Below are 12,420 nucleotides of genomic sequence, written 5' to 3'. Positions count from 1 at the left end.
TTTATCTGAAAATTTCAAGTCAGATAGATCTTGACCTGATAAACAAATTAACCTCCATGTCAGATTTGCTCTTAATGCTTTGGTTTCAGAGATATAAGCAAAAATCTACATTTTAACCCTATATTCTATTTTTAGCCATGGCGGCCATCTTGGTTGGTTGGTTGATATTTGTAAATGTTTTACGACGACGACGGACGCCAAGTGGTGAGAAAAGCTCACTTGGCCCTTTGGGTCATGTGAGCTAAAAATTAATGTCTTACACAATATACAACCCTTTCAAGTATCTTGTGAATCACGTATCCTTGTTCAAAATCATTATACTGGTAATAGGAATTACTATAGTGTACATCATATCACTCCTTCATTGTATATATATTATTGTAGTTAGTCTTTAATTTGTTGCCATAACCATTTATTGTCAATGTGTTAGTGCTAATAAAGTTATCTTATCTTATCTTATCTTATCTATAAAGTTATATTAAACATCAACGGTATTTCATTTAAAAAAAATCACAAAGAAGACTTACATTAATGCCAAATAAGCTGGCACAAAAGGCTAGTTGTCAATGTATACAAACATGATTTCTCTCAAGCAATCTGTCAAGATTTTCAAAATTAATTGTCAATTCAAAGCCCTTGTTCTCTAGACGACATGTAGTTGCCGTTTTATAGTTTTGATTGGCTATTACTGTTTGATTTCTGCAGGTCGAGTTTCATGACTGTGTAGTTAACCTTCCTTTCATCCTTGTAAATGACAAATTTTAAGGTGGCTAGGTCGGCATCATCCTGCCATACATTAATAGATAGTTTATCTTCGGCAAGTGTTTCCCCTAGGTAACGTACATCGATAAACAGGATCGGATACAGACTAATGTCGCCTTCAAAGGGCAAGAGCTTTTTTGAATTACATGCTGCAGCTGCGCAATCATGGCAAATTTTGATATACACTGACTGATTTGTATGATAATTATAGTCAAGATCACTGTACCGGACAACAAGTGTCTGTGTAAAACAGTTAAAAGGGGGTGTTGGTATCTCAGATTTGGTCATTAATGGTACTTCAGTATCTTTTAAGCCAGAATATTTCTGAATAAACCAATCTGCATGCTTTTCAGGTCTGCGTGACGAGGCATTCATTCCCACTACCATCATGTACCTATCTACCAAAATAGTTTCTGTGTTGACGTCTTTTAATTTTGTTCTAAATATGAGTGACGTGGTGCCAACTTTCTCTAAAGTCTGTGTAATCTGCAACTTTGCTCTTGTCATATGATTATATTTGAAAACTTCTGGATTCATAACCATAACTTGTCTTAATCTCACAAGTATCTTGTTTTCATTACTCCATTTTTTGCCATCCATAAATACCATGGTCTCCGCAGCCTGCAACTCAGCACCGTCTAAAAAAATTGATAAATTCCATGGAGTCCAATTACCTACAATTCAGACAAATTTTGATTTTGCAATTCTTTATTTATCTTCTACATATAAAGCAATGAATTTTCAAGATCCTAATGAAGATTTTTGAATTGGCTTTGATATCAGAAATTATTTTTTGACCTCTTTATAAATAAGATAAATTTCGATGATAAAGAGTGTTATCCTTTTTCTAAAATGTCCGTACCAAGTCAGGAATATGGCAGTTGTTATATCAATAAGTTCGTTTCTATGTATGTAGGCGGTTTGTTTTTGTTGTATTTCAGTGTTCCTGTTGTTCGTTTGTATTCTTTTTTTTTTTTTTACTTTTTTTTTTCTTCATGAATTTATAAGTATCAACATATATTTATCTTGTGGCACAATAAGCAAGCAAATGAAATAAATAAGCATAATAAGCATTCTATGAACTAACACTTAGAAATCTATGGATTAAGTATAGTAATAACATTTTCATTCATATAGTAATATACAATACAATACAATACAATACAATATTTTTATTTTCCAAATTAAAGGGCCCATTAAGAGCATAACATTAATTACAACATGACATAAACATTACAGAGTGATTAAAGAAACATAAAATAATAATTGAAATTCAAATGCATGAAGAAAGGATCAGTGGTCAAGGGGAGATAATTTTGATATATTTTAGAGTATCGAACTAATTTTCTGATTTTCTTAGTTGCAGGCCTTTATCCAGGTATGCATATAAAATAGATAAAAATCTGCTATCTTCATTAATTATGATCCATGAAAAAAGATCATTTATATTTAAACTATCTAAACTGGGGTATTTTTTTTTTATATAATCAGTGATATCTCTTCTGAGGTTATTGTAAATAGGGCATTCCAGAAGAAAGTGCATTTCATTTTCAATACAATTTGTATTACAATATAAACATATCCTCTCATGTCGAGGTAATATTTCATATTTACCACATACATTGGTAATTCGTTCATGTCTGCCAGTTTCTATTCTTAAACAGTGATTGCTAAGTCTGTATTTTGTTAACAAATGTTTTTGTGGGTGCTTTAAATCTAAATAATTTTCATAGTCAAATGACTTTTTGAATGAAAAATAAGTGTCCAATTTGCCTTGATTCTGTAAATAAAAATCTCGCATTTTCTCCCAATCATTTTGAAAATTTAATTTGAGCTGTTTTTTCAATAAGTTTTTAAATTTATTTTTTCCTAGATTTTTACATATATTTAGGTCAATACCCAATTTTTCACTGTAGAAAATGATATTAGAGAGCCATGAATTATTGGAACTGGTTTGACCTTTACTTTCTATCATTTTTAACTCAGCATAAGCATTTTTCAATAAATCAGATGGAGAATTCTCTAGTCTATGCCAATACATAAACATATGTGTTAGCAAATTTATATAAAGAGGATATCTACCCAATTCAGACAGGGTAATAATAGTGCGAGAAATATATGAGCATACATATGGTATGGTATAACAGTGTGCAAATAATTTCAAATGCTCATATACATACATGTATCAATTTAATGAATAACCTTAGCCCAGGGGTTCCAGTACAAGTTGTGTTCTTCCACACTTAAGTATTTTGAAGAAATATGTTTCTCTAAAATCAAGTTTTCTTTTATATAATTTTGAAGACCTCTTATATTAGGTTTTATATCTTGCATCTTACATCTGTAAATAAAGAACTTCGTCAGTAATATAACTTTATAATTCTTCATGAAATTCGGGTTTATAATTTTCATAGAGGCCAAAAATGACAATTTTCAAATTAAGTTGAATTTCGATAAGAACCTTATCGAAAATCCATGAATTTAGATTGTGCCAAATGTCGGCTACAATATGACAACCCCAAAGTAAATGTTCTATAGTTTCAGGCTCTTTCTTAATGTTAAATGGTATAATAGCCTGATGTTTTTTTTTCTTTCAGAGTTGATTCCAATGTCTTGTAGCCACTTTTTTTTAGTGCTAATGTAAATCCATAAAACTAAGAAACATGGGTTTGAAATTATACATAATACATAATTTCAAAATTATCATACGTTAATATATCTCCCATGTTCATCTAACAGGTCATTTACAGTCCATACCCCATGATGTGCCCAATTTTTATAGTAAACGCTGACATTATCAATTTTAATATGTTCGTTATGCCATATAGATGTAGAAATGACTTCCTCAAAATAAAATGGATGTCTGAGTTTTGACATAGTTTTCCAGGCATGAAAAACTTCATCCCGAAATTTGTTTTTTGATTTTTTAATAATTCCAAAATAAGCCAACTCTGTAAAATTTATATTTTGTGTGGAGGTAAATAATTGAATCCATTTCGATTTTGACTTAAACAATCTTCTAACCCAAGTAAGTTTTAACCCTTGTATAAAATTTCTCAAATTAATAATTTTTAGGCCCCCTCGGAAGTATTCCTGACATAGAAGATCCCGCTTTATTTTGACAGGCTTATCATCCCAAATGAATGAATAAATTTTACTATTAAGTTGACTTATCATATTATCATCTGGACCTGGGATGGACAGGTACAGATGATTAAATTTTGATATAATTAATGACTAAAAATAATTGTTATTTTACCAAACGGGGTAAGTGACTGTTTTGACCATTTTTGTAATATTTTTTTATATTTCTTGTATTCGAGGAGCATAATTTAGATTTAACATTCTATCTAAATCAACACAGAAAGTGATGATACCCAATCGTTTGTATTCTACTTCTAGTTGATGTACCGCAGTTTTGTTTTCTCTCAATCGATTTATGACTTTTGAACACTGGTAAACTACTGTTTCCTATATTTGCTTCACCTATAATCCTATCAAAAATCAACTTTAGAATACTCAATCTTACACAAACACAAGATAAGTTTAGCTTTGCTTTCAACTCATATGGATAAATATAAGGCATTGATAAATATATGTATATGATCAAAAGTGTTACATTGTTACATAAGCTAGCTTTAGTGTGTTCAAATACCTACCTTCTGGTCACAGATAAATGGTATACCATAATTCTGCAGTTGCGGATCCAGAAATTTTCATAAGTGGGGGCCCACTGACTGACCTAAGAGGGGGCCCGCTCCAGTCACGCTTCAGTGATTCCCTATATAAGCAACCAAATTTTTCCTCAAAAAGGGGGGGGGCCCGGGCCCCCTGCCCCCCCCCCCCCTAAATCCGCCTCTGTTCTGTATACATTGTTCTTACCTGACCGATCGTCATAGTTAAATGGTACACCATAAGCTAATACTTCAATACAGGTCGTTTCGTCCCTAACCAATTGTTGAGCCATGATAATTCTGTTTTAAATTCTGTAAAACAGAACATATATTATTAATGTTTATGCATCGTACTTATCTTTATCGTAAGATTATGGAGGTTTCTTTTGTTGTAAAATATAAGTAAACTAACATAAATGCTGTCTTATGATGATTGCCAATATTACAATATTACCAAAATGACGAAGATAGTAGCAGCTATAGGTTACCGTGCTACCTTTAACAATGAGAAAACTCAAACTACATAGCAAGCAAATAACAATAAACGAAAAAAAAATCTGATATACAGCAACAAACTATAACAGCTGAGTTACAGGATTCTAACTGTGGACAAGATCATACAGTACGCATGTCTTTCATATATATTAGTTTTTGTCGCAAATTGGTTATTTTATAAATAAAGCCTTTAATAGTTATCCCGTTTGAATATGTTACGCATTTTTATACCGGGGTCTTTTATAGTTGCATACAGACTATGCAGTTCCAAATAAAAGAAGACCCTCCTTGTTTCCCCTAAGCCTTTTATTTTTGTATTAAATGAACGTTTTTCTAGTCCGTAAAATGCCAATTAAGGTATAACATGAGTCTCTATATAAATAAGACAGTTTCTTTTTTGTGGTTTTCTCTGACCAATCAAAGTGTGTTGTGAAGAAAGTGTATAGATTGTCGCCTTTTTAAATGCACATCCCAATTTATGTGTTTGGTTAAACTTTTGTACGGGTAGATACCAAACATTTCTCTATTGACCTTCTATATCCGGGGTTACCTTATAGCTTGAAAACATTTATCCGTAACAAGAGAAATATAACATACAGTTTAATCTAGGCGTGATAGAGCAAGGATAAAAACTATCATTGAAACAGAGTATACATAATTTTATACATTGCATTAAATAATTCCTTACCTAAGTATTAGATTTGTGGCTGTCTGCGTCCATGTATATCTGACCTGTATATCTACCCAAGGATGCATAGTGTTATCGTAGCAGTCGAAAGGTCACTGTGATATACAAAATAGATATAAACACCCACAGAGAATATGTGGCATGCTGTGTTCATGCAGTTCCTTCATATGATGATTGTATAATAATTGTAAATATAATGGTATCTTTATAATGTAAATATTCCGTCCAATATTCTTAAATATAGTTCTATATCTTCAACCTACCTGTACATGCACAGATAGTAAACATTTAGTTTATTTTTATGGGCGATGTAATACACTTTGATACAATATAATGCCTAAAATAGCAGCACATGACATATAAATCTATGGGAGTGTGGATTAATCCGTAGTAACTTTACAGAGATTAATTCAATTACACAAATAAAATTATAGATTGCCCAACAATGTAATTTTAACACACTATTTTACGATTTAGTATGTAAATATAAGAAGGTTTAAAATATTTACAAAATGATGAAAATAAACGCAATATTTCGCTAGATCAACTAGCTTTATCAAGCGTGCATCTATCCAGGTGAAATCGGATGTAGATGATAAGAAACTGTTGCAGCTCAATGTATATGTTGCACTTACCTGCTTTGAAAATAAGACAATTTTGCAGCCTAATGTCTATGTTGCATTTGAATTTAGCTGCCTTGAAAATAAGAAAATTTTGCAGCTCAATGTATATGTTGCACTTGGATTTAGCTGCCTTGAAAATACATAATTGGTAGTTGAAGTTAGCAACGTCCATTGGCCAATAGTACGGGATAAAAAGGACGATGCTTTGTTTTAAATTATTCTTTATCTTTCCTGTATCTTTTCTCGTCTTTTTCGTTAAGACCATCTGGTTCTAAAGTGTGGAGTTGGTGAATCCAAAAGTTTTCTCTTCTCCTTCTCGCCTTGGTGTCCCACTCGGTGTTGACTTCTATAATTTGGAAAGTAACATTATCAAAAGGATGTTTCGTTGAACGAAGAAGTCTTGTGAGAGGACAGTTTTTGTTGGTTTTGTATACGATGAACGATGGTTATTTAGCCTAATATTAAATTTGTCCGTTGTTTCACCCACATACTGAATGCCACAAGTGTCACATGTTAATATATAAATTGAGTTCTCCGTTTTACAGTTGGAGTTAGAGTAGATGGTATAATTTTGTTTAGTAACGGAGCTGATGAAAGAACTGCTTGTATATTGGCAGCTTTACAACACAAACATGATTCCTTCGACCACATTGTTTGTAGCAACTGGGCGATGGAGTAGGCTGCTTTGCTAATACAGATGTCACTAATTTGTCACGAATGTTTTAGGTCTTCTGAAGGCCATGACTGGTGGTGATGAAAATGCTTCTTTTTTTTTTTTTTTTTTTAGATTTAAGTCATTTTCCATAATTTTACAATGCGTCTGAACAATGGATGACACATTTTTAAAATCAGGATGGTAAGTGAGTACAAGGGGTGTTCTGTTAGCTGCTTTATTCTTATCGTTGTACTCAAGAAGTTCTTGGCGACTAGTTCTGTTTGCTCTTTCGAAAGCGCTATCAATGATGTTATTATTGTATCACCGAACAACTAGATGCTTACGAAGTTGTCCAAGTCTAGCATTTTTCGTATTTTCAGTAGAGCATATTCTCTTGATTCGCAATGCCTGGCTGAATGGGAAACCACGGGAGCAGTGTTCAGGATGGCAACTTTTAGGAGGAAGGAATTGATGTTTGTACGTTTGTTTGGTATGAAGGTCCGTTATAATGGTTCCGTTCTTGATGTAACTCGTAGTATCGAGACAGTTTATTTTCTCCATAGATGATTCATATGTAAATTTTATTGAATGGTGGAAAGAGTTACAGTGTTCTAGAAATTCATTAAGGTGTTCTTGTGAATCTGTCCATTTGAAATCGATATCGTCAATGAATCGGTACCATGATAAGGGCTGATATGGAGCACTAGCCAATAGGCGTTTTTCAATTTGGCCCATAAATATGTTGGCATATGACATGGCCATTTTCGTGCCCATACTAGTACCGTCTATCTGGAGATAGTGTTTTTCATTGAAAGAAAAGTTGTTTATTCTCCAGTACTAGTACTGAAAGAAAAGTTGTTATTCTCCAGTACTAGTACTAGTACTGGAGAATTGCAACTTTTCTTTCAATGAAAAACACTATCTCGAGATAGACGGTATACTAGTATGGGCACGAAAATGGCTTTGTCAATATTAGATATTTCGGATAACTGATATCCTTCTTCAATAATAGCACCATGTCAAATGAATCATGTCAAAATATTCAAACTGAGCAACTTTTTCTAAATCTCGAAATTTATACAATTTAAGCGAACACCACAGACGCTGATACAGTTTTAAAATTTCCAAACAAGGCGCAAAGATTACAAAGATATGCCAAATGAAAATAGTTATTTTCGATGTGAACTGGCACAATTCTAAATTTCCAAAGGTTGTGACAGTTTAGATGTTATAACTGCATTGAGGGCAGTCCTCAAACAAAAAAATCAAAAATGTCCTAACCGATCCAAGTTTGTATATTTCAAATTTGACAACGGTAGGGCAATTGCAACAGAAACTACATATTTACAGCGGATTCCATTGAGTGTGTAGCCAAAGGTAATATCTTAGGTTAGCTTGCTTGTTTGCTGAACCGTGAAGTCATTGTTATGTTAGGTAAACTAACCTACTTTATAAATAGACTAGTCCTACAGAAAACCAATCTATCTGTATGTTGGACTATGCTACTTTAAAAGGAGGGTAGTAATACCTCACCTAATAATGACTTCACAGTTCAGCTAACAAGCAAGCTAACCAAAGATATTACCTTTGGCTACACTCTCAATGGAATCCGCTGTAAGCCTCCAAAACGAATAGCTGTCTAATAATAATTAGAAAAATAAGTTTGATCTAATGAGGTAAAATAATTGAAAGTGGCTACGTACTTATACATCCATCCCGAATGAATGAAGCCCTGTAATTTAAACTGGTATTTTAAAAATAATTTCGAACTGTAAAGCCAGTACTAAAGCCGGAGTTACTGGAAACAAATAATGAAAAGGAAAATGAGAAACTCATTCTATGTTTTTGCCGGACTACATAAAGATATGTTTTATCGGGTGAGCTCGTTCCATGGCCCAGCAAGTTCTAAAAGGCCGGACTACATGAAGGTATGTTTTATCGGGTGAGCTCGTTCCATGGCCCAGCAAGTTCTAAAAGGTCGGACTACATGAAGATATGTTTTATCTGGTGAGCTCGTTCCATGGCCCAGCAAGTTCTAAAAGGCCGGACTACATGAAGATATGTTTTATCGGGTGAGCTCGTTCCATGACCCAGCAAGTTCTAAAAGGTCGGACTACATGAAGATATGTTTTATCGGGTGAGCTCGTTCCATGGCCCAGCAAGTTCTAAAAGGCCGGACTACATGAAGATATGTTTTATCGGGTGAGCCCGTTCCATGGCCCAGCAAGTTCTAAAAGGTCGGACTACATGAAGATATGTTTTATCGAGTGAGCTCGTTCCATGGCCCAGCAAGTTCTAAAAGGCCGGACTACATGAAGATATGTTTTATCGGGTGAGCTCGTTCCATGGCCCAGCAAGTTCTAAAAGGTCGGACTACATGAAGGTATGTTTTATCGGGTGAGCCCGTTCCATGGCCCAGCAAGTTCTAAAAGGTCGGACTACATGAAGATATGTTTTATCTGGTGAGCTCGTTCCATGGCCCAGCAAGTTCTAAAAGGCCGGACTACATGAAGATATGTTTTATCGAGTGAGCTCGTTCCATGGCCCAGCAAGTTCTAAAAGGTTGGACTACATGAAGATATGTTTTATCTGGTGAGCTCGTTCCATGACCCAGCAAGTTCTAAAAGGCCGGACTACATGAAGATATGTTTTATCGGGTGAGCTCGTTCCATGGCCCAGCAAGTTCTAAAAGGTCGGACTACATGAAGATATGTTTTATCGGGTGAGCTCGTTCCATGGCCCAGCAAGTTCTAAAAGGTCGGACTACATGAAGATATGTTTTATCGGGTGAGCCCGTTCCATGGCCCAGCAAGTTCTAAAAGGTCGGACTACATGAAGATATGTTTTATCTGGTGAGCTCGTTCCATGGCCCAGCAAGTTCTAAAAGGCCGGACTACATGAAGATATGTTTTATCGGGTGAGCTCGTTCCATGACCCAGCAAGTTCTAAAAGAACGGACTACATGATGAATTGTTTTATCGGATGAGCTCGAGGTTCAGGCGCACACGTAAAAATGAGTTAGCTACGCCACTGGAAAATGATGTCAAGCTACAGGTAGTCACACTAGACTACAGATAAAATTTTGATAAACAGATATTGGAGATTTTAAGAAGGCCTCTCGTCAACTTTATGTTCTTAAACGTATTGGTAGATATTTGAATAGACTTGGTTGTCTAACAATTTATTATTCTGGTTTTTTTTGTCTCATCTAAATTAATGCCCAGTCACCTGGCATATTTGTATTGAAAAAAAAAAACACAATTAAGATTGAAAAAAAATCCAAGAGAGAGCCTTCAGATTTGTTTAAGTAGATTATGACAGCTCATATGAAGATCTTTTACACAAGTCAAAACTCCCATCTATATTAAAGTCAGAATATTATGAACAATAGCTACAGAAACTTTTAAAATTATACACAAAAAGAGCCCATCTTATGTTGATGATTTGAAATTAATATAAAAAAAATCAAAATCAACTTGATATTTAAAAAAAAATCCATTTGAACAGCCCCAGGCCCAGGTGAGAACACCCAGCTACTAGTATGTGGCATCAATTCTTCTAGATATTCAATATTCATATTCAATATTATTAAAGTCTCGCCACATACAATTACATATATTTACACAATAGATACACAACTGCAACATAATGGAATGAACTACCCCAGATTTCAGAGATAAAAACAATTTTAACCACTTTTCTAAACTTATAGTTACCTGGAATGGTAGCTCATGCCAATGCACTGCCTGCAACTGAAAAAAATAATGCTTTAATTTTTAGTGCTTACAGTACTCTGCTTAATGTGCTTACGTGTTTTTAAGTCCTTTATATTCATTTAATATTGATTTGCTTATGGTACTTTTAATGTTTCTGCATGGAATAACCAGAGACATATAATTATATATCTATATATATATATATATTATGCATTATGAGGTTATAAGAACAAAAATATTTCAGAAGCTTTTGGTAAAGCAAAAGAAAAAGACCGAACAAACCTACTTGAATACAAAGAAAAGACGGCCCAGACAAATACAATCCCATTTGTTGTTAGCTTTCATCCTGACCTGACAAATCTTTCATCCATTGTCCACAAACACTGGCGTCTTATTGAGAATGATCCTTCCTTAAAAGAGATTTTCCATCACCTCCCGTCATGGCATACCTCAGACCCAAAAACCTCAAAGATATTCTAGTAACATCCAAAGTATCTAAACAGGAGATATCAACAATCGGAGGTTATAAACCATGCGGAAGGGGCAATTGTAAGTGCTGCAAAGTTGCCAACATCGAAACCCTATTCGTCAGCACAGTCACAAAGAAAAAATACAATAACATCAAATTGCAAAACGCAAAATTGCATTTATGTTCTAACGTGTGGAACTTGCAAATTACAATATGTTGGTGAAACAGAAACACCATTTAACATCCGACTAAGTAACCATCGGTCAATTTATACAAAAGAAAGAAACTGACCAATTACAAGACACCTTTTAAGAGCAGAACATGATTTTGAAAACGTCACATTTCAAATCATTGAGAAAAATCAAAATTGGGATACAAAAGGAAGACAAAAGAGAGAGAGAGATTTTGGATGCACCAGTTACGAACTCTTGAACCTGATGGACTCAATGAGAGAGACGAAAAAAGATTTAAAAGCAAATCAAAACCATAATTATCTTGAAATTATACAAATTTATTTATAGAAGTTCATACAATTAATCGAACATCTATAAATATGTTAAACTTTTATTTCAACTTTATGTAGTTGTAGCTACAAACATATTTTATGCAACATCAATCAATATGTTACACTTTTCCTCAAATCTTGTATAGATTAAGCTACAAAAATATTTTTTTGTCATGAATCCGATTTCACATTGAGAGAGAGGCTCTGAGAGATGCACACGCCGGCAGGTGAAGCTAATTTGTTTAGCGAAATATTGCGTATTTCTATTTAAAATCTAATAGAACTTTTTAATAAAATTGAGAATGAAAATGGGGAATGTGCCAAAGAGACAACAACCCGACCATAGAAAAAAACAACAGCAGAAGGTCACCAACAGGTCTTAATGTAGCGAGAAATTCCCGCACCTGGAGGCGTCTTCAACTGGCCCCTAAACAAATATATACTAGTTCAGTGATAATGAACGCCATACTAATTTCCAAATTGTACACAAGAAACTAAAATTAAAATAATACAAGACTAACAAAGGCCAGAGGCTCCTGACTTGGTACAGGCGCAAAAATGCGGCGGGGTTAAACATGTTTGTGAGATCTCAACCCTCCCCCTATACCTCTGGCCAATGTAGAAAAGTAAACGCATAACAATACGCACATTAAAATTCAGTTCAAGAGAAGTCCGAGTCTGATGTCAGAAGATGTAACCAAAGAAAACTAGAGGCTCTAAAGAGCCTGTGTCGCTCACCTTGGTCTATGTGAATATTAAACAAAGGAAGCAGATTGAAAATTGACTACAAAGGTCAATAACTCCTACAGGGGTCAATTGACCATTTCGTTCAT

The 12,420-nt window shown here is 34.2% G+C and overlaps 1 protein-coding gene across 3 annotated transcripts; it reads right to left on the bottom strand.

The window, feature by feature from the left end:
- Nucleotides 1-527: 527 nt before the first annotated feature.
- LOC139513837 (uncharacterized) lies at nt 528-10,640 on the bottom strand. Of its 3 annotated transcripts, XM_071302682.1 has the most exons (4): nt 10,614-10,640; nt 5,620-5,714; nt 4,645-4,748; nt 534-1,436 (listed from the first exon to the last, which is right to left on the bottom strand). In XM_071302682.1, exons 3-4 carry the CDS (start codon nt 4,727-4,729, stop codon nt 667-669), a joined length of 855 nt encoding a protein of 284 aa, XP_071158783.1. In that variant the 5' UTR covers nt 4,730-4,748; nt 5,620-5,714; nt 10,614-10,640; the 3' UTR covers nt 534-666. The 3 variants fall into 3 exon arrangements, with proteins under 3 accessions (XP_071158782.1, XP_071158784.1, XP_071158783.1); XM_071302681.1 differs by lacking the exon at nt 10,614-10,640 and having other exon boundaries at nt 528-1,436; nt 5,620-5,892; XM_071302683.1 differs by lacking the exon at nt 10,614-10,640 and having other exon boundaries at nt 528-1,400; nt 5,620-5,870.
- Between the last annotated feature and the right edge of the window lie 1,780 nt (nt 10,641-12,420).

This window comes from Mytilus edulis, chromosome 2 (assembly GCF_963676685.1).
Source record: "Mytilus edulis chromosome 2, xbMytEdul2.2, whole genome shotgun sequence".
Taxonomy (NCBI): Eukaryota; Metazoa; Mollusca; class Bivalvia; order Mytilida; family Mytilidae; genus Mytilus; species Mytilus edulis.
The sequence above is the reverse complement of the archived record's forward strand: the minus strand, read 5'-3'. Positions and strand labels throughout refer to the sequence as shown.